The 24,095-nt window shown below is 42.5% G+C and overlaps 2 protein-coding genes across 5 annotated transcripts in view; both read left to right on the top strand.

Moving 5' to 3' along the window:
- nrxn1a (neurexin 1a) overlaps positions 1-12,548 on the top strand; it is a 47,608-nt gene extending 35,060 nt beyond the window's left edge. For all 4 annotated transcript variants that reach the window (XM_028431078.1, XM_028431076.1, XM_028431077.1 and 1 more), the window contains 7 exons: positions 805-924; positions 1,684-1,865; positions 2,253-2,424; positions 3,371-3,460; positions 4,497-4,807; positions 9,500-9,578; positions 10,192-12,548. In XM_028431078.1, coding sequence (XP_028286879.1) covers positions 805-924; positions 1,684-1,865; positions 2,253-2,424; positions 3,371-3,460; positions 4,497-4,807; positions 9,500-9,578; positions 10,192-10,493 — 1,256 coding nt within the window. In that variant the 3' untranslated portion in view covers positions 10,494-12,548. The remainder of the gene's footprint in view (positions 1-804; positions 925-1,683; positions 1,866-2,252; positions 2,425-3,370; positions 3,461-4,496; positions 4,808-9,499; positions 9,579-10,191) is intronic.
- Positions 12,549-15,119: 2,571 nt separating this feature from the next.
- fshr (follicle stimulating hormone receptor) lies at positions 15,120-22,206 on the top strand. Its single transcript, XM_028430129.1, has 14 exons — positions 15,120-15,310; positions 16,509-16,580; positions 17,272-17,346; positions 17,536-17,610; positions 17,710-17,784; positions 18,506-18,580; positions 18,906-18,986; positions 19,738-19,806; positions 19,904-19,978; positions 20,400-20,585; positions 20,673-20,893; positions 20,983-21,164; positions 21,230-21,421; positions 21,615-22,206. The coding sequence occupies exons 1-14, from the start codon at positions 15,120-15,122 to the stop codon at positions 22,149-22,151; spliced, it is 2,106 nt and encodes a 701-aa protein (XP_028285930.1). The 3' UTR covers positions 22,152-22,206.
- The last annotated feature ends 1,889 nt before the right edge of the window (positions 22,207-24,095 follow it).

The following is a 24,095-nucleotide window of genomic DNA, read 5'->3' as shown; positions in this document are numbered from 1 at the left end:
ACAAAAGTTACATTGATGAAAGCTGACTTGCAAGGTATATCGCTTTGTGTGAGCATGTGAGACACCTGTGTGAGGGTGGGGAAATGTGTGTGTGCGCTCGCGTGCGTTCCTGCGTGCGTGCGTGTTGTGTGTGAAAACTACCCAGTGGTGTCCAAGTCTTGTTTGGATCCCAGTGATCCAGAGTCAAAGGTCAGAGGTGACCTGTCCTCTCCTAGCCACCATAGTGAATTCATCACAGTAGTGACATCACCACCACTACAGCAGCATGCTCTTTTAACCGTTCCTACGGACACACAACTTAAATTTCAATACTCAATTTGTGAATCATTTCATGCCTTTTCCCTACATTCCCTAGTGTTGAAAGTGCAGCAAAGGAGAACTAAGTTAGAGCTTGGGCATTCTCCTGTGTGGTTTCAACACAAGGTCGGGAGAGAATGGTGACAGGCTGCTCAAGAGAGAGTATTGAGATGTAGACCTTTAAACATAATGTTGTCCTCTTATGTTTAACTCCCGCTCCTCCTGTCCTGACCCCACTCATGTAGCTTTACCAACTGCATGCTTCACACTTTTCACCCAGTAACACAGTTTCCAGTCAGTTCTCTTAATATAGGAGCTAAAGTCTCACATAACATAACGTTAAAACACAATGAGTCTACTCAGCCATTTCAAATGGCTGGGAAATGCGGTCTAAGAAACACTGTCATAATGTTGAAAGCTCCTGACAAAACTAAAAGAAAAAGTGTGTATTTTTCCCTCTTCTCCTAACCTCTGCACCTTTTCACCCCACCACATCTGTCACTGCAGGTCCCAGCACTACCTGTCAGGAGGACTCCTGCTCAAATCAAGGAGTTTGTTTGCAGCAGTGGGAGGGCTTCACCTGTGACTGCAGCATGACTTCCTATGCTGGGCCACTGTGCAATGATGGTGAGTCTGTACTTTCAGGTGTTGTTTCTCTCTCTCTCTCTCTCTCTCTCTCTGAAATACAGGTTGTTTTTTCAAATGTCTACCATCTATCCTTTCATCCATGTTTAATGACTTAATTATTTATTCATTCATTTATTCACTTATTTATAAATCTATTGTGTTCTGTCTGACCATTTATGTTACATTATGATGTTTCATTGTTTTCATTTGTTTTCTTTGTAATCGTGCTTCACAAATGAATCATTACTTACATATTTACATTCTGTTAGTAGTGCTACTTTACAGTTCTCTCAAACCTTAACCCCCCCCCCCCCCCCCCTGTAGATGGGACACTGCTGAACTGATTTCATGTAAAGCACATTCTTTGTGTGCATTTTATACGAGCCACCAGGGGAGGGCACTATCAACTGTTGATTTTGATACGGCAAAAAATCACTACTTCCTCTGCTAGATTTTCTAATCTGTTATATGTCTGCAACATTAAATAACCTCAACATTCTCAGCCATAAATTATCCGCTGCAGCCTTAGAAGAAGCAAGATATTTATATACAGTATATGCTGTGGTTGTAGTCACCCTGTGAGTCACACAATTGCACAAGTTGTTATTTGTATGAGTCAGTTATTACACTCAGCCTCTTGCAGTATTGTTGGAGTAATTTGGGAAACACAATGGAAGGCCCTAAAATGTTAAAGTTTGAATGATTACAGAATGAGTCATGTATACAGCACCGTTAAATTTTTTTATCTGTGTGGACCAGCTGGGACCACTTATATCTTTGGCCGTGATGGAGGCGTGGTGGTTTACACGTGGCCCCCTAATGAGCGTCCCAGCACCAGGGCGGACAGGCTCGCCCTCGGGTTCAGCACTCAGCAGAAACATGCCATCCTGCTGCGGGTGGACAGTGCATCTGGCCTTGGAGACTACCTTCAGCTGCAAATAGTAAGTACATACAGTCAGTCAAAGATAAATAGTATAGTTCTGCATCCACACTATTACACTATTAGCCTAGCTGAACAAATGAGGCATTTTTTTTTATTTTTCTGACTGAACCAATGGTCTCAATAATGATCCATGTTGCTATAAGCTCCCACAAACCCTCATTGGCAGAATTGGCAACTACTGGAAATATGACACACAAAAAGGGTATCTGACAAAGGCTGGGCAAAAGTTAATGATGTCTAACAAAGCAGTTCACAAGATTATCTGTCATCATTTTGTTGCTGGATTTGTTTGATCTAACGGGAAATTTAATCACAGTAATCACAGTTCTTGCTTGTTTAAAAAGCACCTGATAAAGATTCCCCTACCTCTCCTCCTCCTTCTCAGGACAAGGGCAACATTAGAGTAGTGTTTAATGTTGGCACTGATGATATCAACATCGAAGAAAGCTCCAAGTTTGTCAACGATGGGAAGTACCACGTAATTCGGTTCACTCGCAGTGGTGGCAATGCAACCCTCCAACTGGACGATCTGCCGGTCATAGAGCGTTATCCCTCAGGTAGGCCCTTATATAAGCCCCACCCACTGACTCATCACAGCACTGCCTGTCCCGGGGCAGTGCTGAGAATACCTTAGTCCCAATCAGTCCACCTTCTGATTGATGATCAGTGTTACTTTCCATGTTTTTATTCACCACACTAAGGTTGAGAAATACGATTGCAGCTTTTGTTTTATGTTATTGTGTTTGAAATGAAATATGTGTGATCTGACTTGAAACTTTTTAAACAATAAAATGAGACAGTTATCATCACAATAGCTTGTATAGTAGCCAGCTATGTTATGTTAAATAGTGTTAATTTATGAAATTTATGTAATTTATGAAAATATTAGATACAGGTTGTTTTTCCTCACCATAAAAGAAAATAATAACAGTTGGTGCCTTTTTGGACAAATAATAATTAAAAAACATGTCATATTTTGAGATAAATGTTAAACTAGAGAGAAAAAATAAGAAAAAGAAAAAAGTGTATTTTGTTGAATATAGTCTTTGTTTTTATATTTGTTGGTTTTATATTTAAAGTGGTAATCTTAGGCAGAAGTCTTTAACACGATGAGGTTCAGGTTTTTAGGTAGCTGATAGCTAAAATGCTAAATGCTAGTTGTTGTGAGGTGTTTATGAGGGTTCTTCCTGTATGTAACTCTAAACTCAGTCACTCATATTAGACAGTATGTGGCAGCTGTAACATTATTTCCCTGTGGTCTTGCAGATGTTAACCCCTGAAATGTCTCTTTAAAGTAAACCCAATGAACAGAGAGTAAGAGTCCGCTCAGTGGAAATATAGTGAATTCAGCTCCTCTTCTTTTCAAGCTGACCTTTAACACAGTGATACGCTAACAATGAGCAGACCATTACTTTCTTTTCATTGCTGTTCTTTTTGTATCCAGCTCCTGTACCACGTTTGGATGTGCGTAATTACTACTGTGTTTTCATCTCTAAATTAAAGGCAACAATGATAACGAGCGCCTGGCCATCGCCAGACAGCGAATCCCCTATCGGCTCGGTCGAGTAGTTGACGATTGGCTACTCGACAAAGGTAAAAACCCTGATTAAAATTCCTTAAAACTTTGAGCTTAAAAAATACAATTTGAAGGCAGTTGACTATACTATATTGTGCACCATCAACTAACATCTAAAAATCTAAATCCATAACTAAGTATTTAAAAGTTGGGCAGCTGTAGTGTGTAATACTGTGTAAACTGTAGTGCCTGTGAACGTATCTTGCTAGTGTGTATATGATAATATCAGGTTAAAGGGACGATGGAGAGATTTAAATGTGAATAAATCAGAAAATAGAAAAGTACTGATAAAAGATGCTTTATTAAGAGTGGTAAATAATGTCTGTATATCATCAAATTGTAAACAATAAAGCATTTACTAAAGATTATTATGTTGTAATCAAATTAAAATACATGCAAAGTATTGTGACTTGTAAGAATTATGTAAATTTGAAATGACTAATAGAGCAATGCTTTTTGAAAAAATGTAAACTCCTAAACTTCAGCAGAGCTCCTTAAATTAGCCTCTAGTCCCTTTAACAGTGAGCAGTGCTAGAGCTTATAACCTGTGCATGCTTCATAGGGCTGTGACAACAGTTCTCTGTAGATCTCTGTCTCTCTGTCTGCCTGTCTGTTGCTTCTTCAAATACAATGTCGTGCTGCATAGCCATCACCATAGCGACCATCTGTCAGCCCCGTCTTCTCAGGGCCCTCTGACTCCTCTCATCTGCTGACTTTTCTTCCTCCTCATCCTATTCTTTGCCTCCTCATCCTCCTCCTCGACATTTCCTCACCCCCCCTCACCCCTCTGTTTTCTGTTCTCTTATCTCTCTCAGTCTCAGCCTTCTCCACGGTTCTCCACGGCTTCGATTTGCTCTGCCATGCTTAATCTATCCCATCCTCTCACCATAGCTTGGGGGTGGTGGATTGTGTAACACTCAAACACTCTTGTGTGTGTGCGTGTGTGTGTGTGTGTGTACGTATGTGACCACTGGTACGTATGTGTGCACCTGTCCACTTTTTCTCCCTGGTGCAACTCTGTGTGTGTGTTTGGTTGAACGTGTGTCTGTGTAGGGCGCCAGCTGACCATCTTTAACAGCCAGACAACAGTGCGAGTGGGTGGAGGTGAGCGAGGCGCTGCCATGTTCCAGGGACAGCTGTCTGGCCTTTACTATAACGGACTCCGTATCCTCAACATGGCTGCTGAGGGACACCCACACATCAAGGTGGAGGGCAGTGCACGACTGGTTGGTGACATGCCATCCTCCTCCATCACCCCACAGTCCAGTGCTGCGGCTGGAGGAAATCGCTCAGATTCTGCCCCCTCCATCAGTGACATCACAACCACCACGGCCACCAACAGGAAGCAGGGAGCTACACAACAGGTCAGAGTAGGACCAAGCTTTTCTCTGCTGTGTGTGGTCACGTAAAGACCTGCAAATATAATTCCTGTTATCTTGTATGTCTAATCACCTCACTGCTAATAATCACCCCTCAATGCAACAAATGCAACAGTAGGTAATTAAAACTTGGTCATTTGCTTTCATATGTTCCTTCTCAAACACAATAAGAGGATTGGCATGCATGCAGCCTGCTATTCAATGACCAGAAGATAGCAAGATATATAAGACAAAAGGAGTTTATCCATGTGACGTGTGAGGTGTTTCACAAAATGCAATAAATATAATGGTGGATGCTCAAGATCCAATCAAAAGAGTAAAGAAGTTGATCTTAGTTTGCTCAAATTGTTCCCCACTCAAACTCAGTGTTGCTCTAACATCAACAATTTCCACCTGAATTTAACAGTGTCAGCAAAGTCATGATTGAAATAGAATGTGGCATCATATATGTAAAACTGAACATTGAAAAAGTTTGCAGTTGCAGTTTTGATTATTAGTTTGCTCTTTTGTGTGACTTCTCTATTTTAGTTGTGGTAGCAATTGTATGCGAGAGAATAAATCATGTCAGATGTCTTTAAAAAGAAATGATTGCTGTTCTTTGAGGTAGGTGTTGCAGGATTTTTTTTCTGATGAGAGATCAATAGTTTTTTATCTGCTCTGAATACTGTCTGTCAGGCACAATGCCATGTTTCTTTTGGAGTGCATAAATAGATTGGAAAGCAAGACTTCACAACACAACTAAGTGGTCCCTCCCTATTAGATTAGTGGAGGAGAAATGTCTGTCCTAATGGAGAATGTAATAGCTTTTCTGTAATACTTGTTTAGTAAAGGGATGCAGATGGGACCATAGAAACACATAATTGTCATTAAGGTGTATTTGTGCTGGCTGTAGAACAGAGGCTGATGTAAGGTGAAAAATTATCCGCAGGTACACTTCAGACTCTTTTGCTCTATTGTTCAGATCCCTACTGAAAATGTTATCAAGCTCTTTGTGAGCGTGTGCTGCAGTTCTTATTCTGTGTTATAAAGCTGTGTGCCTGCCGCAATGAGAAGATTTTTTTCCTTCCCAGTTATACAAGTTGCCATGGAGATAGTGAGCCCCGCTACCGGCTGCTTGCTTTCACTCTCTCCCATCCAGACTCCCACAGAGACTAGCTCCTCTGTGTATAAACCGCCAGCTGTTTCAGACATAAATAATAGAACGCAGAGAGCTGTGAGCTAAGCCTCAGGCATCAATAATGGATATGAGAGGTGGATGGATGGTGCTGCAGAATGACAGTGTTGTCACAGGGACTTGTTTTCACACTTCACCTCTCAATCCCTCCCTGTTTGTGTGTGTGTGTGAGAGAGAGGGAGAGTGATCCAAACTAACCATTCCTGCTCTTGTAATATACTGATGTCAGTGCTAAATCTGGGATGCAGAGCTGTGCTGTGGAGTCAGGATGAGAACTAGGTCAAACCCACTATATGCTCAATATACTGCAGTGTGCATGTTTGCTCGTCTGTGAGTCGAATCACTCTTTGGCCCCTAAACTCTGTGTGTGTGTGTGTTAGTGTGTATTTGTCTTGTTTTAGAAGGATCTACAGCTTTTCCATTGAGGTTGCCTAGTGTTGCCTGGCAACCAACCTGGCCTTAAGCAGCACACATACAAATGAAGAGATGAACACGAAATACACACACACAAACACACAGGTGGATGGAGAACAATAGGTTTGAGTTTCAGTACATTGCATCAGAGGAGGGGTAGTGAGGGATGTTTTGCAGAGGTGCGACGGGTTCAAGCAATTTATTGATTTCATGCACACGCCTTAAGTTTGGATGTGTGTGTACTGGGACTGGATCCACCTAATTTGCCCCATGGGCTTACTCCTGCCGTCAGTACTTTGTGCAGCAGAAGTGTGTTATGCACTTCCTCCTAAAGTCCACAGTGTGTTGATTTTTTTTTGTGTGTTAAAAAGTAGAGGGGATTAATAATGCATGACAGCTGTGCACCAGCAAGGAGGAGAAGAAGAGAGGGAGAGATTGTGTGTGAGTGTTTATGCTACAGGCTTTTCTGAGTCACAAGGTTTCAGTTTTTGATGTTTGGTGTGTGTCGGTGGATGCGTACCTGTGTACATGTGTGTTTGATGGGAAGACTGATGGAGGAAACCTGAGGCTCAAAGCAAAGCTCCCATTGACTACTGGGAATTAGCTGACCTAGACACTTCCACAAGCTTTCTAAACATCTCCTTTGCTTCCTTTCTTTGCTCCCTCCATGTCTTCTCTTTGCTTTTTTATCCACTTGCTATCCATCTTCTGGAAATACTTTCTCTCCCTTCGCCTGCTCACTTTCTCTTGCTCTTCTTTGCTCCCCCTACCTCCATATCTTTTCATATTTACTCATCACTCCCTCCCCCTTCCTCTTCTCCCTCCCTCTCTGTCTGTGGTTGAGCTCCAGTGATAGGCTGTTAATGCAGGCGGTGTATGAGTCTATCTCACCATCTGCAGTAGTGGAGCTAGCTCCTCTCCCCTCTCTCTCTCTCCCTCGTCAGGATCTCTTTATCAGCCTGCCAACTTCAGCCTGATTAGGTGTATGCTTGTGTACCCGTGTAGATGCGTTTAAATAGAAATAGACCAGCGGAGCATGTTTTGCTATCGTAGAGTGTGCATGTGGATGTGTGTGTGATTTCCAGTTGTGAAAGTAGCAGACAAGCTGTTGAATCTTCTGCAAGAGTGTGTAAGGACAGAGTGAAGCTACTATGTGTGAAGTAGGCAGTCAGGGAGGCATGGACGGCCGTTGGCACTGTTCGGCTGCTCAGGTAGAGATTTTGCTCTTTAAGCATGCAGATATTCTTCTCATCACTACTGTCTCATTTTTCAGTGTCTATCTGTGTCCATCATTACATCTGCATGCTCTATGGATGGGACAAAGAGGGAGGGGCTTTATTGATGCGATTTAGGTCGTGTTTGACACATCCCAGGTTGTCCTCGTGTCCACTGTCTCCTATGCGATAGGTGAATCGATACTCCAATTGACACCTTCCCACTTGAATGGGATGGTCAGCTGACGAGGTGATGTCACTGATCAGGGGAAGGAACTTGTAAAATTTTAGTCAGCTGCGTTTGTTTGAATCGATTTTCAGATTCTACACAGGTGCCATTCAATCAATAATAATAATATAATCAAGCATGGTGGCTTGACATTGATTAGTGACAGATGTCAAGAGGTGATGTGTTTCCTACTGGCTGATTGGCCTGTATGCTATTTGGATCCTGGCAAAGGCACAGAGGTTTATTGACTGGCTGGATTCCAGAGGCTAAGCTTACCCGAGCAGTATTTGACAGCCCAGTGGGCAGAAATGATTGGAAAGGCAGTGGAGGAGAGAAACAGAGTCAAGCATCAATAAACTAATGTATGTTTCAGGCCAAACTAAACCACAGCAGACTTATCAGGACCAGCACAAAGCCATAGACCAAGGCCAGTGCAGGCTTTTATTTTAGTTGAATGGACTGCTCCTCTAATGTGATTTACGTGAGAAGAAGATGCAACTAAATGGAACAAGAAATGTTTAAAGAATTTCTGTTTGAAACACTGCCTATGATTTAATGCCTAAGACATCATCGACCACTTAGCGCTTTCCTTTTGGTCTGTATTCTCCTCCAGTTTGGTTACTGCCTCTGGAGCTTTTTGTCTTTTATAGCTGTACTGCACTCTCCCCTCTCTTTTATTCTGTGGGTTACTAACATCTACTGCAATGCATCACAATCCAATTTTAATTTAGCACTCACTGGCACTGAGCGCCAAGTGTGGGTAAAACACACACACACATGCACACATATTTCTCCTGCCAAAGCGTCATGGCGGGTGATGTTTAACAGTACTTCATGAATATGCGGAGCACATTAGCTCAGTGTTAAGTAAAGACCACAGCACTTTGTAGTCATCCTTCTTCTATCTATCCTGTTGTCTTTTTCTCCCCAGTCGCCCCCTCTTAAAATTCTTTTTATCATTCCATCTATCTTTCACTCCCCTCTTTTCCTCTCTCACTCTGGCTGGAATCGCAAATCAATGCACAGGTCCCCACTGAGGGTGCACACTCCCTTTTTTTATTCCTCATCATTTTTAACAGCCTGAACTTAGAGTTGCCATGGCAACAGGGGGATCAGGGATGGAGAGGAAAAAGGGCGCCTTTCCCATTGAAAGAGAGCGAGGCACCGCTGAGATGTCAGTCTGTTGATGCAGGTTAGAGGTTGAGTATAAGTAGGATATTGACAGTGCTTATGGAAGGGTGTTTGAATAAAGGAGATTTAAATCACTGAGTGCTTCTCTGCAATATTTACCTGGTTTCCTCACAATGCGCATTTTCCAATTTATGAACACTGCCAGTATCAGATGGTAAGGCCAGAGAAGGAAAAGAAAGAAAAAGAGTAGGAGATGATAACTGGCTGTCCCATGTGGTTTTACACAGGATTGAGTGTTCCTCCCTCCTTCTCCTTTCTTCTTCTCTCCTCAGTTTTGGCCGCATGCCCATTGCTGGGGGCTGTAACAGGCAAAAGTGTTTGTGACCAGCTGGAAAATAGTGTGGGCGATGGATAGATGCTTTAGAAAATAATAAATAGAAGGTTTTTTTTAATGTATCTGTCAGAGATGTTTGTGGTTAATGTGTCTGTATATGTGCATTTATCTCTCTTCACAGTCAGCAGACGACCTGCTGGTGGCATCCGCTGAGTGTCCGAGCGATGACGAAGATATTGACCCCTGTGACCCCAGTTCAGGTGAGAAACATCAACTGACAGACACGCAATGTCTGCCTTCTTTGGCTTTTTGTCCTCCACACTGCCGTGCCATTGTACCCCATTGCTTTGTCATTTGCCACAATGAATTTTTCATTTCCACTTAGGTTTCTGCCTCCAGGCAATACCTAACGTTTCCCATCCTCATCTCCATCTCCATCCGTTTCTTTGCCCACACCCCTCACCTTCACTTATCCATTGTTATCCTATCGTTTCCTTTCCCTATCTTCTTCGACAGCTCAAATAATTTATACGTGAATTATTGTTCAAACAATCGTTCCCTGCCTGTGTCTGTCATAAAATGTCAGACATATGTAATAAAACTTGATATAATGTGCTCTGGCCTTTCTCTCAACACTGTGTAATGTAATCTGTCTCCACATTATGTGATAATATGTAAACAGCTTCGGCTCTAAGCTGTAGCCTTCCCGTGCCAGCGTGTATCATTATGCAAAACGCACGTCAAATAATACATCATGGTGATGCATTGTGTCATCCTGTTCCAGCTCTCCACCTACCACCTTCACATGTAATCCAAATTAATAATGCATGCAGCAAGCTGTAAAAATAACATTGCTTCCCTCCGCCCTTTCAGCTCGCCCTCCTCTGCCGGATGTGAAGGTTTTCCCGGGTCCTTCTGAGGTGGTGCGGGAAAGCAGTAGTACCACAGGCATGGTGGTAGGCATTGTGGCAGCCGCTGCCCTCTGCATCCTCATCCTCCTCTATGCCATGTATAAGTATCGCAACCGTGATGAAGGCTCCTACCATGTGGATGAAAGCCGCAACTACATCAGTAACTCAGCCACACAGCCCAATGGCAGCGCCAAGGACAAGCCGCTGGGCATCGCCAAGATCTCCAAAAATAAGAAGAACAAAGACAAGGAGTACTATGTCTGAGGCTGAAGACTTCCGACATATACGCATACACCTTTATATATAATGGTATATGTACATAAATAGATATATTCTCCAAAAAATACACACATACACACTGACATAGACATGCTGATGTTAATGTTTACTCTCCAGTAATCACACCTGCACACATGCTGGCAAGCACAAGCATACAGTATACACACATGCATACACACATCCAAGCACAAACATACACACAGACTGGCCTAAGGGCACAAACCCTTACTGTACAGTATTTACCAATGAGCAGAGCCTCCGAGAAAGAGAGGCTTGTTTTATGAACACAAACACCATTCCAAATGATTTAGAAAGCACCAGTTCAACTCCCAGTTAAGAACCATTTTTGGGGCAGCCAGAAAAAAAAATAAAAAAGTCACTCCCCTGCCACCTCTCCAGTTGAACTCTGAGAGGTCAAGGAAGACGTTAAAGTGAAGCACATGGCAGACTGAGTGTGCTGAGCGAGAGGCAGAGCACCAGAACAAAGATGATGTAAAAGCACCAAGCCAAGCACTAAGTGTCTCTTCCAAGCTTTTTGGCCTTCCTCCCTGTTAGCAGACAGGACTCAATGAAGCTCTGAGGATGCTGAGGAAACAAGCACACCCAACGGTCCAAGTCTATCCCCAAGCAACAGGACAGAAATTCAGGATGTAGCCATAGAGACAGTGAATAACCAGCGGGATAGGCAGAGGCAGGGCTGGTGCCCGGTAATGTAATGGATGGGCTGTGGTTGTTATGCTGCAGAGCTGATGTTTTACGGTACCCTGAAAATCACAAAGTCGGAATCAGTGGAGATATTTTCTTCGACAGGAAACTTCAGATGCTACCTACAGACACCAGTCATGGAGGACTGCGGTGTCACACACACACACAACACACATGTATACATACAGTACCCATGCAGACATACACTTACCTGTGATGCTGAGGACCCACCATATCTTCATAACTGACACTGAAGACTATATCAAAGACAATGGTGAAAATGACAAAGATCATGATTATGATAGTTGTTACGGCAATGATACTGATAAATATGATGAACATTTGGGCAGAATAGACTTTGGGTAAGGGAGGGGGGATCTTATTGCACGTGAATTATCTTACTCCGTGTGATTTATATCTGCAAAGGTTACACCAAGGCGTACCACCATCATGAACTTACCACCTTGGCTTGAAGTATTCCCTAAATATGGTTTTTCAGTCTGTGGGATTTAACTATGATTTCCATCCACTCTCGGTTAAAAATCTTCATTGACAAAAGTGTGACCATCTTGAGTGCTGCATGCCTGAGTCTGAGCTGTGCTGTGGAGTGGTGGTGAATATGTCTATGGGAGGAGGAAGAGGGTGGTGTGGGTTGCAGTGTAACTCCGGAGCAATGCCTGGATGTACGTGGCCACATCCTGTTTTCTAGCCTGATGTCTTATAGGCCACACCCACTATACCTGCTCTAACCAACCACCTTTTATAGCAAAAACCAGCGAGGAAAAGAATCAAAAACACCACAAAGTAAATGTTATCATGTGTTGCTGATAGATAGAACGGTCAATTTATTTGATGCCATTGGCTATATTACAACTTGAGTTGTTTTGGTTTCATTGGCTCTCTCTCTCTGACTCTTTCTCTTTGCATTGTCATGTTTCCATACTATTGGTTGACTTGACCTATCAATACAGCACAGACAGATGTGTGGGATCTGTTCATGAACTTCTGCAGCATCTGAGCCCTGCAAAGCTCAAGAAGTGTAGCCCTATGAGACATCAATATATACAAACAATGCCATGATGTGAACAAAGCCCTGCAGTTCTTCCAAGCAATGTAACTAACCAGTCGGATGCATGCAAAATGGACCAGAACAAGGAAGGACATGAAACAAGACTGTGAGATTTCAAAGTGTAAGCGTTAAAATTTAACATTTTCCCATATTCTCTTCACCCTCTTGGGCCTCTCTGACCTCCCCTGTCCCTTCTCTTGTTTAGTACTGTCTGTTCTCCTACTTCCTCTGTGTCTCTCGCTTTCTTTACCCTCTATTCTCTGTTGTGTTGCCATCGGAAACAAAGGAGGTGTCTCAACCAATGGGATTCTACATCTAGGTGTTCATTAACCATGTTTATTTTCTATATGTACAATTTTTCTACAGTATTTACTTTTATTTTTATTGTTACGGTTCTTTGATGAACATAAAGTGGAAATTTATTATGAAAAATAGTTTTGAAGATTAATGAGTAAATAAAATATTACCCAAGTGAGCCTGGAGTGTGTGTTGGTTTTTGCTCTGCCTGCAGGGCCTGTTATCTGCTGTCAGCTGTGAGAGCACAACAGTGTCTTATTCAGACTAATTGGATACTAGAGAGCAGAAAGACAGTTTCTGGCAGAGTTTTGAATGAGAAGATTCTGGCAGATTAGAATAACATGAAACCCTAAAAACACCAATCCTGGAAAAAATGTCACGTCTGAACTTAATCTAATTTTGTCTTGTTTATCCATGTTATCCAGTGTAAAAATAGCTGAAAAAATGCTAGCTGCCAGTGTGGCGATACCACCAATCCACCTGGTCTCCATCTATCAGAGAGAGTAAGCTGCAGTTAGCTTTGCCCTGAAATGTTGCATTGAGGGTCTGAAGTTGTGCTGCTATCATCTTTGGACTTAGCCGTTAGGCTGGAAGAAAGAGAGTGACGAGGGGGTTCAGCTCAGCTAACAATGCTTGAGACAAACAAAATGAACAAAGTTCACGATGATTTTAAATTTCCATTTCATATCATAGTAATATTTTTTCTGTAATAATTACAAAAATCACAAAAGTGTGATTTTAATTTAAACATAGGGATGTGTTCTGGTGTCAAAACCATTTGGAATATTTTTTTTGGGGGGGGGGGGGGGGGGTGTTTTTGTTTTTTACCAGGTTTAAAAAAACACATGCAAAGATGTCTTTAAAAACATGATTGTTATAAATCTTTTCATCTTCATCAGGAAGGGATTAACTTCCCACCGACTCAAATCTACTAATTTCAGATTCTCCACGTTCTGTCGTTTCACTTTGTGTTTCATCAAAATGTCTGTCTGGGACTGTAGACACACATGAATGCTGTCACACAGTGAGCGAGGCTTTGAAGTCTGACTCAGTGCAGTAAACTATATGAAGTCTCTGCAGAGTTGCTGTTTGCTGCATGAAAGATCTCTGAGACTGCAGAGCTGAGCATGCATCCTCAGGTGAGAGCTATTTCAACAAACACTTCCCTGGACCTAACTATCTTGTTCTCTGGCTGTTTCTCTTTTTCTTTGTGTCTTCGCTGTACAGCCTGTGCTCAACAAAATGGCTTGTGTGAGGCTGTAGCCATCTGCTGCATCGCTGTCCTTGACCACAGCCAGAGATAAAGAAGAAGCCCCCGACTATAGACAGCAAAAAAAATCTACAGAAAGAGCAAACCCATACAGTTAGACCTGAAGAGATTGTAGCAAGAATGCAACTGTAGATTTTTGGATTTGTATCTTGTTAGTGGCAGACATTTTGACTCAATGTGTATCTAACAGTATTATTGGCTCAGAATGGCTCTTTAGACTCCATCCTCCTCTGCACAGGTGTAGCACACCCTTTCCTCAGTCCTTGGTGCAGTGTTTGACTTTGTTTATTCTATCTCACTCGCTTCTGTTTTTTGCCTTGTGTTGCAGCTGTGTGTGCGTGTGTGTGCGTGTCTGTCCGTGTCAGGAGCTCAAGGCTACATTTTTCCTGCTTTATAAATCACAAAGAGCTGTTACTCCACATGAAGTTCCCACAGTAAGACACAGGAGACAAAAACATGCATGGAAAGGAGCGGCTTAACATTTAAAGGGGTAATATGAGTGTGTATATGCATGTGCGTGGAATGTGTGTGTGTTTGTGTAATGTAGAGCGTCCTTGCACACTGGCTGCATATCCTGTGTGAGTAGTGGAGCAGAAAGGAATATTATGTCCATTGTTATCGAAACATGCTCATCATGCAGCACAAATATGAGACAGGAGTCAAAACTGATTCACACCTGGACCATATCATTTAGTTAATGATACAACTTGAAGCTGTAATGGAGACAATCAGCCAGAACAATCATATTGTCTCTGTTGTTCTCTGCAAATCTTTTTACTAAAAGTGATTCAATCCCTGTAGAGCTCTATGTTAAAAAGGCTGACTTTACACTGATAAACGTGTTGACAGCCTTGTAAAAAATACATTTTGAGTTCCCTCAGAGTCTGTTATACAGTTTAACTCATTTAATCATATTAGTATTTAGATTTTCCCATAATTTTGGTTGTCATCTTCACTATTAGCCAACACTATACAAACATGTTTTTGGAGCTTTGAAGTAGTTTTTACATTTGAATAATGTCTGTCACAGCATCCTGTAAATATCCATGCTCTGGTGACTTTTACTGGGCAGACAAACACACACACACATACACACCCCAGCAGAGACCTCCTACATCCTCATACACCCATAAAGCTTTTCACGCCCCCAACATTCGCCGCTGCATGGCAGAAAACACCTCCCATCGCTCCTCTCTCTTCAACCTGGCTCTGAGTTTGATAGCATGTAAACACAACGTGGGAGACAAAATCAGAGACACTGAAGAGTGAAATGACGACAGTACTGATCATGCTGATGCTTGTCGTGATAAAGGTGTCAGAGGCTGCGGCTCTGGGCTCAGAGATGGACATCAGACCTGGATCTGAGACCGTTTTGGCCAAACAATCCTTTTACTCGTGCTTCCAGGTGAGATTTGGGGCCACAGCGATTCCCTCCAACATCTCCAGCAACACCCACTGCCTGTAAGTACACACTGACACACACAAAACACTGCAGGAGACACAAACAAATGTCCGATGCTATGCCTCCTCCACCTCCTCCTTCTCTGACAACCTCTTAGAATACTAATGACACGTCAAGTCATGTTGTGGTGTTAAGGTAACAATCCTGCTGCTTAATAACTTCATAATTCAGCTTGACATCTGTACCAAAAACACAGGAAGGGTTTTTTTGTGGAGAAGTACTTCCATTCTGAGACAAAGCCTAAGATATTCTCTTGTGTTAGCCAAGCTACAATTATATAATAATGAGGTAATTGATGGTTCATTTTAGACCAAAGAAAGCACAGAAAACAGCTGTGTTTCTGAGCAGAACACATTCAGGCCACGTGCAGCATTCACACTTCAAAGAGCGTGCAGAATCATTAGGTTCTTCTCACTGGTCACATCTTTGGTTAAAATTTCTGCTCAACTTGCCAATGATGGTTTTATTAAAACTTCATTAACTCAGGGAATGTATTTAAGGCACCTGCTCACATTCAACATCCTGCAATGCAACCAAGGTTAGTTTAAATCCAGTGTCTTCTCTTTGCACCAAATGCACAAATGCATTGGCAAGAATTGGCAGCTACACAGCAATGTTATGCTAAAGTTAGCTAACGAACTAACCAAAATTTACTTTGTGGCCTTTCCAGCTGAATGCTGATTTCATCGTGTATGTCCACTAAACAGGATCCTGCTGGGAAAATTAGACAACATATGAATCTATATAACTTAGTAGAAGGCCAGCTGTAAAGCCGCAGTTCCACAGATAGCCACTGGAGGCTGTCTCTAAAGGCCTTTACAGCTGAAATAAACAAGTTTATAGTACAGCTTGGTACAAAAAGGGACGTGGAGACGTGCAAGAACATACGCAAATAAGACAAGGACACACACACACACACTTTGTGGCAGAAGTTGAAACTATTCTCAAGAGATATGTTGTGAACTCCCAGACGGCAATGCGTGTGTTCTCAGTTGTTCTGTTCTGCTGGAAGGTCAAGGCCAAAGCACAGCTTGGATATTTACAAGTGTGCAGGGTGGCCATTTCAGATGTGGTCTGTAACAAACAGGATGTAGCGCAGACATTCTTTATACACCACGGCTCCATCACGTGAGTGAGTGGTCACCTTTATTATTTGATAAGAAACGCTGATGAGTGCGGCTATTTCTGCATCAACAGGGACGTTCGGCAGACACAGATCAGAGTGATTTCCCACAGCCCCCTAACCAGCCTGCAGCACCTCAGAAGAGTGTGAGTATGTAGCTGTCGCTCATGCTTAGTCATTGATGTTGGAGCACAATGAAGAGAGGAGGTGATGCAGATCAGACCAAGAAGACATCAAGTTTGATAAAAGTGCATTCATCATTTTTATTCCTCTCATGAAAATGTAACTTTGAATCTTTTTGTTGCTACTAAAGACAAGGATGCACTTCACTGTGATGTTGTTATTGTCCATTATATGGAGATAATTTTCCAGATTATTTTGTTTTTTTTTAGACTTTATTGACTGTGAGAGCTCACCATAATGCATAAACAACATCATCATCTATCTATCATCAGAAAATCCAAGAGTCTTCAAAGATATGCAGTGTGTTGTACTTTCCAAACATGTTTGGAAGGCACCAGTTTTTACCCATCAATCCATTCTGTCCATTCTCCAAACCGCTTAATCCATCAGGGTCGTGGTAGCAGCAGGGACGCCCAGACCTCTCTGCCTCCATCAACTCTCCCTCCATCTCCTTCTGGGAGATCCCCCAGCTGATCCCAGGCCAGCTGGGAGATGTAACCCCTCCAGTGGGTCCTGGGTGTGCGTGGGGTCTCTGCCTAGATGAGACCTCTAAAGAGAGGAGCCTTTCCTAACCAGAGTCACCTCAGCTGGCTACTCTCGCTGTGGATGAGCAGCAACAAAAAACGTTAACATTTATCTCTTTTCCAACCTCAGTACCATCATGGAGAATGACATGCTTCAGAGTATCGGTGAGTTTGCCTTCGCCAGCCTCCCTTGGCTCACTAAAATGTGAGTATACTGATTCCTCGAATTCACCCACATGCAACAGATTTAATCCGTCATGCTTGTGTGTTTAGTCTTTGTAGAGGAACAAGAAGAACTGTTGAGGAGGGGGGTTGGAGACAAAATATGTTGAAAAATGAATGAAAGCCTGATGGCCTGTTTTTGACACACACCACATTCTTCTGTTTCTTTTAGTTTGATATCTGAGAATGTTGCTTTGGAGAGCATCGGAGCTTTTGCTTTTTCTGATCTCCCCAAACTCACTGAGATGTAAGTATATCTGGCAGCATAATGGCAGTGGCGAACCACTGTAATTGCAGAGCCAGCCTTTTATATTAATGAGTACATGAATGACCGTGTTTCTTTCAGAATCATAACAAAGTCAAAAAACCTGCATTTCATCCACTCCGATGCATTCAGGGACCTTGTGAATCTACAGTACTTGTGAGTATTCATATCTCCTTAAGATTGTGAGTCCAAAATAGGTCATGGTGGGTGACAGGCCTACTTCTGAAGACTCACACAACCGCACACATTATTTTTAATTAGATTGGATCCCCGAGAAGAGAAATCAAACATAGATGGGAAAGTTAGAGGGGGAGAAACCTTCCGTTTCAGACATGTCACACTTAAAAAACACTGTGATACTGTGCATGTTATTATAAAGCTAAAGTTCCTCTCTGGCAGTCTGATAACTATACCTGTTATATTTGCCCTAGTTTGGGAAAACTGGGACACGTAAACAGTTTATGGTGAAAAAAATACATTTTGTATCTATTTAGTGGAAGAACAAGAAAAACCCCATCATCAACAGCCAGTGTTGTTCACAATTGTTGAAATATGAATGATATATGAATGAACAACAGTAATTCAAGATAAGTGTGTTTATGTAAATATCTGAATTTATCTGTTTTTAAGTTGTACTATGATGTATATTTAGATATTTACACTGAGGTCTCTTCTCAGTGTTATGGACTGTGAAATATTTTACACTGACACTGAATGTGTGATTTGTCTCTCTGTCACCTTCACTTGTTAGTTTTTGTCTCAGTTAATACAATGAGTGGTACATTGTGTGTGATTTTTTTCACTATGAGTGTGTCATTCAGAGGTTGTGTGTTGTGTGAATGTAGTAATATTTGGCAGCTGAATCTTCACATCACAGGGCCATCTCCTACACAGGGCTGAGGATTTTTCCAAACTTCTCCAAGATCCACTCCATGTTCCACAATTTTGTCTTGTAAGTCTCAATGAGTGCTGGAATACACACATTACACTACTATTCCCCGTGTATAACTGAGTTTATAAGCTTATTTCAGGCACACAGAATTGATTTATGGTTGTAACACTGCAGTCTAGTCCTCACAGAAAGCAGATCATCTGTCCCTAATGTCTCCAGCCTTTAAAAATCCATGTTTAAACTGTCAGCCATCTGCCATCTATCAGCTTCAAAAACAAGATTTCAGCATGCTTTTGTGCATATATTCCTAGTGTATGTACACCTGCTGTTTTTCTACCTGAAGACGTCTCGGTGTTTGTTGTTTATTGACTGTTTTTGATCTCAGTGACCTGGAGGAGAACAGCTACATAAAGAAAGTCCCCGCCAATGCCTTCAGAGGCCTCTGCACTCAAACCATCTCAGAGATGTAAGGGATTCATCATTTTTTAGAAACGCACCCCGCTCACACCGATCCGAGTAGGCAATGCATGCGCAGGGATGAATGCCTGCCTGAGATGCTCTCTGCCCTCTTTACTGAGTCTATCTGCTCCTACTTCTTTCTGCATCTCCGACACTTTTACTTATTTTTTCTCACTTTTCCTTTTGCAGCAGATCAGAAATCCTGCTGAAAACATGGATCCCAGTTCAATTAACATGCTTTAGAATGTAGATATTTAATGACATATAATATATGACTGTATATAAAGCCTGTAGATGTAGTCATGCCTTTTGGCTCCTAAATTGTGCAGATTTTCACAGAATCCTGGTAGAAAATGGCTGGACGAGACACCAGACAGTACCTGTGCCTGACCATTCTGGCACACAACACTTACAAAAACATGATAATATAATTACTAATGATTCCTTGAAGCAGTGGCAGATTTTTGTTTTTACATCTTTTGGAGATAGTCTTTGTCTGAGCCGAGGTAACAGGGTGTAACTCATTTTCATGGTAATGTTTTGAGCACAGAGAGTTGGTTGGGAAGAAAAGACGCCGCCGAGAACAATCATTTACTTTGGGGCGTTCGTCTAAATCCTGTTTGCTTGTACAATCATCGGGAACAAAAGAAGTGCAAACACTAAAATTAGCATTGCTGGTCCAAATAATACGTTTACTGTTGGGAATGTTCTGTGCTGGCGCAGCGTGGCTGTAAGTTGGCTTCTCTTTCTAATGACAGACGGCTCACCAGAAATGGCATCAAGGAGGTGGCAAGTGACGCCTTCAATGGAACAAAGATGCACAGATTGTGAGTCACAGGCAGAGACACAATTACAAACATGAGATTTACACAAAAAATATTTGATTCCTCTCCTTCTCTCACTCTCTCTCGCTCTCTCTCTCAGGTCTCTAAGAGGCAACAAACAGCTTACTCACATCCATCCCAATGCTTTCGTGGGTTCCAGTGAGTTGGTGGTACTGTAAGCATAACAGAAACTCATGACTACATGATTCACCCTCATCATCATCATCACTTAAACTCTGAATGTTGGAGAAAACAACAAATAGAAGTAAAATATAGAGAGACTTTAAAGGTTTAATGTAAAGATGAACGTGATGAAATGAAACTGCAGAGAGGTTCTTTAGCTGTTTATTCCACAAACAGAGGCAGATATTTCTACTGAAGCAGGAATCAAACACAAACATTTGCTTTTTTCTACTGGGCTGCAATTAATGTTGTTTTTTTCACGTGGCAATCAAACAACAGCTCCTCAATGGTTTTATTTCTGTACCCTGCTGGTTGCGTCCTATGAGAAATGAGTTTGAGTTCATAGGTCTTCACATAAAAATGTTATGGATTCTAAAATTAAACTTGTTTGTTTGCCTGTTTGCTATTTGCAGGAACGTCTCCCAAACAGCTCTGAGCTCTCTGCCGCACTCCATCCTCGGTGGACTCAAGAGGCTGATCGCAGAGTCCACCTACAACCTGAAGGAACTCCCTCCTCCGCATCTATTCACCAAACTGCGCCGAGCCCAGCTCACATACCCGTCGCACTGCTGCGCCTTCCGAAACATGCACAGAAACAGGTGAGAGCAGAAAGGCCACAGTGCCAGCTGCATCTTTAAGTAACACTACTGACATGTGTTACATCATGTGTGTGTGTTGTGCTTTAGATCGAGTTGGAACATCCTGTGTGCCAACCAAGAAGCTAAGAAATACCCTCACTTCTACAAGGACCACTGCTCCAACTCCACCTCCATTACCTGCAGCCCAGTGCCCGACGAATTTAATCCCTGTGAGGACATCATGTCCACCGTCCCCTTACGAGTCCTCATTTGGATCATCTCTGTGCTGGCGCTGCTGGGGAACTCAATGGTTCTCCTTGTGCTTTTAGGTATGCGACTGACACTCGCATGAATCTTCAATGTTTAATTTGAATCTCGTGTGTATTACTGCTAATATGTGTGCTCATGGTGTCATCAGGCAGCCAATCCAAACTGACTGTTCCCCGTTTCCTCATGTGCCATTTGGCCTTTGCTGACCTCTGCATGGGCATTTACCTGGTCGCCATAGCAACAGTAGACATGCTCACCAGTGGCCAGTATTACAACCACGCCATAGTCTGGCAAAGAGGCCTGGGCTGCAGCACTGCAGGCTTCTTTACGGTGCGTCACTGGGAGTTCATCGCATTCTTCGGTGCTGAGTAGTTAATGACTTTGTGTTTGTGCAGGTGTTTGCCAGCGAACTGTCCATTTTCACACTAACTGCCATCACCGTGGAACGCTGGCACACCATCTCACATGCCCTGCGGCTTGATCGCAAACTTCGCCTGAGACATGCCTGTGTCATCATGACGGCAGGCTGGATCTTCTCCTCGATGGCCGCTCTGCTGCCGACACTCGGGGTCAGCAGCTACAGCAAAGTGGGTACTTCTTTCAGCCTCTGTTGTACTTTCCAGTTTTCTGTCTTGGGGTCTGTGCAGTTTAGGTTACAAGTAAGATAGAATATGCAGACTGCGTGTAAAAATGCACACTGATTGTGAAACTAATAGTTATTTTCATTTGTGGTTAAGCTGAGACACTTTTAGGCCCCTGAACATGTGTGTCCTCCTGCAGGTGAGCATCTGCCTGCCCATGGATGTGGAATCTGTGGTGTCCCAGGTCTACATCGTGTCTTTGCTGCTCCTCAACATCCTGGCCTTCTTCTGTGTGTGCAGCTGTTACCTCAGTATCTACCTGACCTTCCGCAAGCCCTCGTCTGTGCCCGCCCGTGCAGACACCCGTTTGGCTCAGCGCATGGCCGTGCTCATTTTCACTGACTTCCTCTGCATGGCTCCCATCTCATTCTTTGCCACCTCAGCTGCCCTCAAGCTCCCTCTCATCACTGTCTCGGAATCCAAGTTCCTGCTGGTCCTGTTCTACCCTATTAACTCCTGTGCTAACCCCTTCCTGTACGCCTTCTGCACACGCACCTTCAGGCGGGACTTCTTCCTCTTCGCATCTCGATTCGGCCTGTTTAAGACCCGGGCACAGATCTACCGGACAGAGAGCTCTTCCTGTCAACAGCCAGCATGGACCTCTCCAAAGAGCAGCCGTGTCATGATGTGCTCACTGGCCAACACACTGAGTCTAGATGGGAAACAAGAGTGCTAACTGTCGACATAACACCCACGGGTTCTGAAGAGTTTGTAACCTAAGAGTTTAAGCAGCACCCACATGGTGTCCAGCATCAGACCAACAGGTAAACTCCGCTGTGTGCACTATAGCAAAAATGACACAAAATGGCTGCAAAATCTAGGTCAAATAGCTGTCCTACATACTCCCTTGTGTTTGCATAAACTCTAATGGAGTGCTAGAAGGATGGAGTTCAGTGCAACACAACAATTTAGAAGCAAAACTAAATGACTTCATCTGCTGTCTTATGTAACAAACACCATCCATCTGGTGTCTCAAGATAACGAAACTTTGTGAACAAAAGTTTGGTACTTGGGATGTCAGCTGTGTGTTTAACATTTATGGGTATGTTTGAGTGATATTCATCAGAGCAAGGACCTGCTGATTAATAATCTGCTCATACACTCAGTCTGCTGTAGCTCTCCAAACCCCCTCCCTCTCTTCACTCTCTCTGTTTTCCCTTTAAAATTGAGGTCTTGTAATCTTGTTTATTGTTTGTAAATGAGTCATCGTGTCCGAGCCTTTGGTACAAAATATATCTTTTGGATAATTTTCATATAAAGTTGTTTCATATATCCTCTCCGCCTGGGTACATTTTGTGCTCTCAGACACACAAACAGGCTGTCTATCTTTATCTAGCTGTGCTGTCCTTCACAGCATCCAAAGCTTTTCAAGGACAAAGTGATCCTGCTAACCTCTGCTCTGTGTACCAAGGTGTAGGAGGAGAGACGACACAGCTGCTCTTTCTGCTTATTACAGGAGGATGGATATGGCAGCTAGATAAGGTGTGCACACATACACACACAGAGCGGCAGCAACCGAGCTTCAAGGCTGCAGCTGCAAGAAGGAATCCGAGCCCATCTCATTGATATGGAGACACTGCCTCCTACATGCCAACACAGAACATGTGCGTGCAGTTATACACTTTGACCACTAGATGATGCTGGAGTACTGTGATCTCTTCTCTGCTGGGACACATTCAGTGTATAAAAGCTAACAAACAATAGATTGTTAAGGTAAAGCACAAAAAAACAGTGAAGCTTGGAATAAACTGGATTTGAATAAACATCATTAAAGTTAGATTTTTTAATAAGAAAATTGACAAATTACACACAAGAATACATGAATTCTTTTAAAATAAATAATGTACTCACATCTCAGAACTCCTGCAAGGTTTACGTCACTGAGGCATACCCACAACAAATTAAAAAGGTGGAGCACAGAGACTGATGGTATCTTGTAGCGTACGCTATCTACCTGCATGTCCCCCCAGCTTCAGTTTCACTAAAAGAACTTTCTGTCCAAAAAAGGAATTGCATAGAACTACGACTGGGAGCCATTAGCTAGAAACCATAACAGAAGCACTGCATGGAGTGTGTCCTAATCCAAGAAACAACCTGAGCCTGCATTTATTGTATCTTGAAATGCTTTCAGTGTGGCATTTTTATTCCTGCAACTAAAGTAATTGCATAAATGCACACATGCACATGCAAACATTTATGTTACCCTTGCTTGAGGTCAGGCCACCATATATCTTTTGTATTTTTAGGTAATATTTATCTCAAATGTATTAACACAAGAACTGAAAAACAGACATGTAGATTTTCTCCATAGAGAACAAAAAGGATAACACAGTGTAAGAAACAGCCCCAGTCTGCTGCATTTCCATAACAAAGTTCGCAGACAATCAGCGCCCTCTGGTGGACAATTTACATCAAAACTTACTGATGAAAACGTGTTGAGTAAAGTGATATGCCACCCAAAATAGATAGCTATTATGTTATTATATTATATATTTTATCAAACAGAATTCAATGAAAAGCTGTGAAGAACTTCACATTACTAGGAATTTGCCTTACATACATAAAACATGAAACATAAAGCCAAACATATAATAATATAATTTAATAATTAAAAGAAGAA

This window comes from Parambassis ranga, chromosome 19 (assembly GCF_900634625.1).
Source record: "Parambassis ranga chromosome 19, fParRan2.1, whole genome shotgun sequence".
Classification (NCBI taxonomy): Eukaryota; Metazoa; Chordata; class Actinopteri; family Ambassidae; genus Parambassis; species Parambassis ranga.
This window is presented reverse-complemented; position numbering and strand designations above follow the sequence as displayed.

Bases quoted from the DNA above. Each gene is read 5' to 3' on its own strand.
- fshr (XM_028430129.1), top strand. From the start codon at position 15,120: ATGACGACAGTACTGATCATGCTGATGCTTGTCGTGATAAAGGTGTCA. The intron at 16,581-17,271 runs GTGAGTATGTAG...TTCCAACCTCAG, and splicing joins CTGCAGCACCTCAGAAGAGT to TACCATCATGGAGAATGACA. The intron at 17,785-18,505 runs GTGAGTATTCAT...TTCACATCACAG, and splicing joins CTTGTGAATCTACAGTACTT to GGCCATCTCCTACACAGGGC.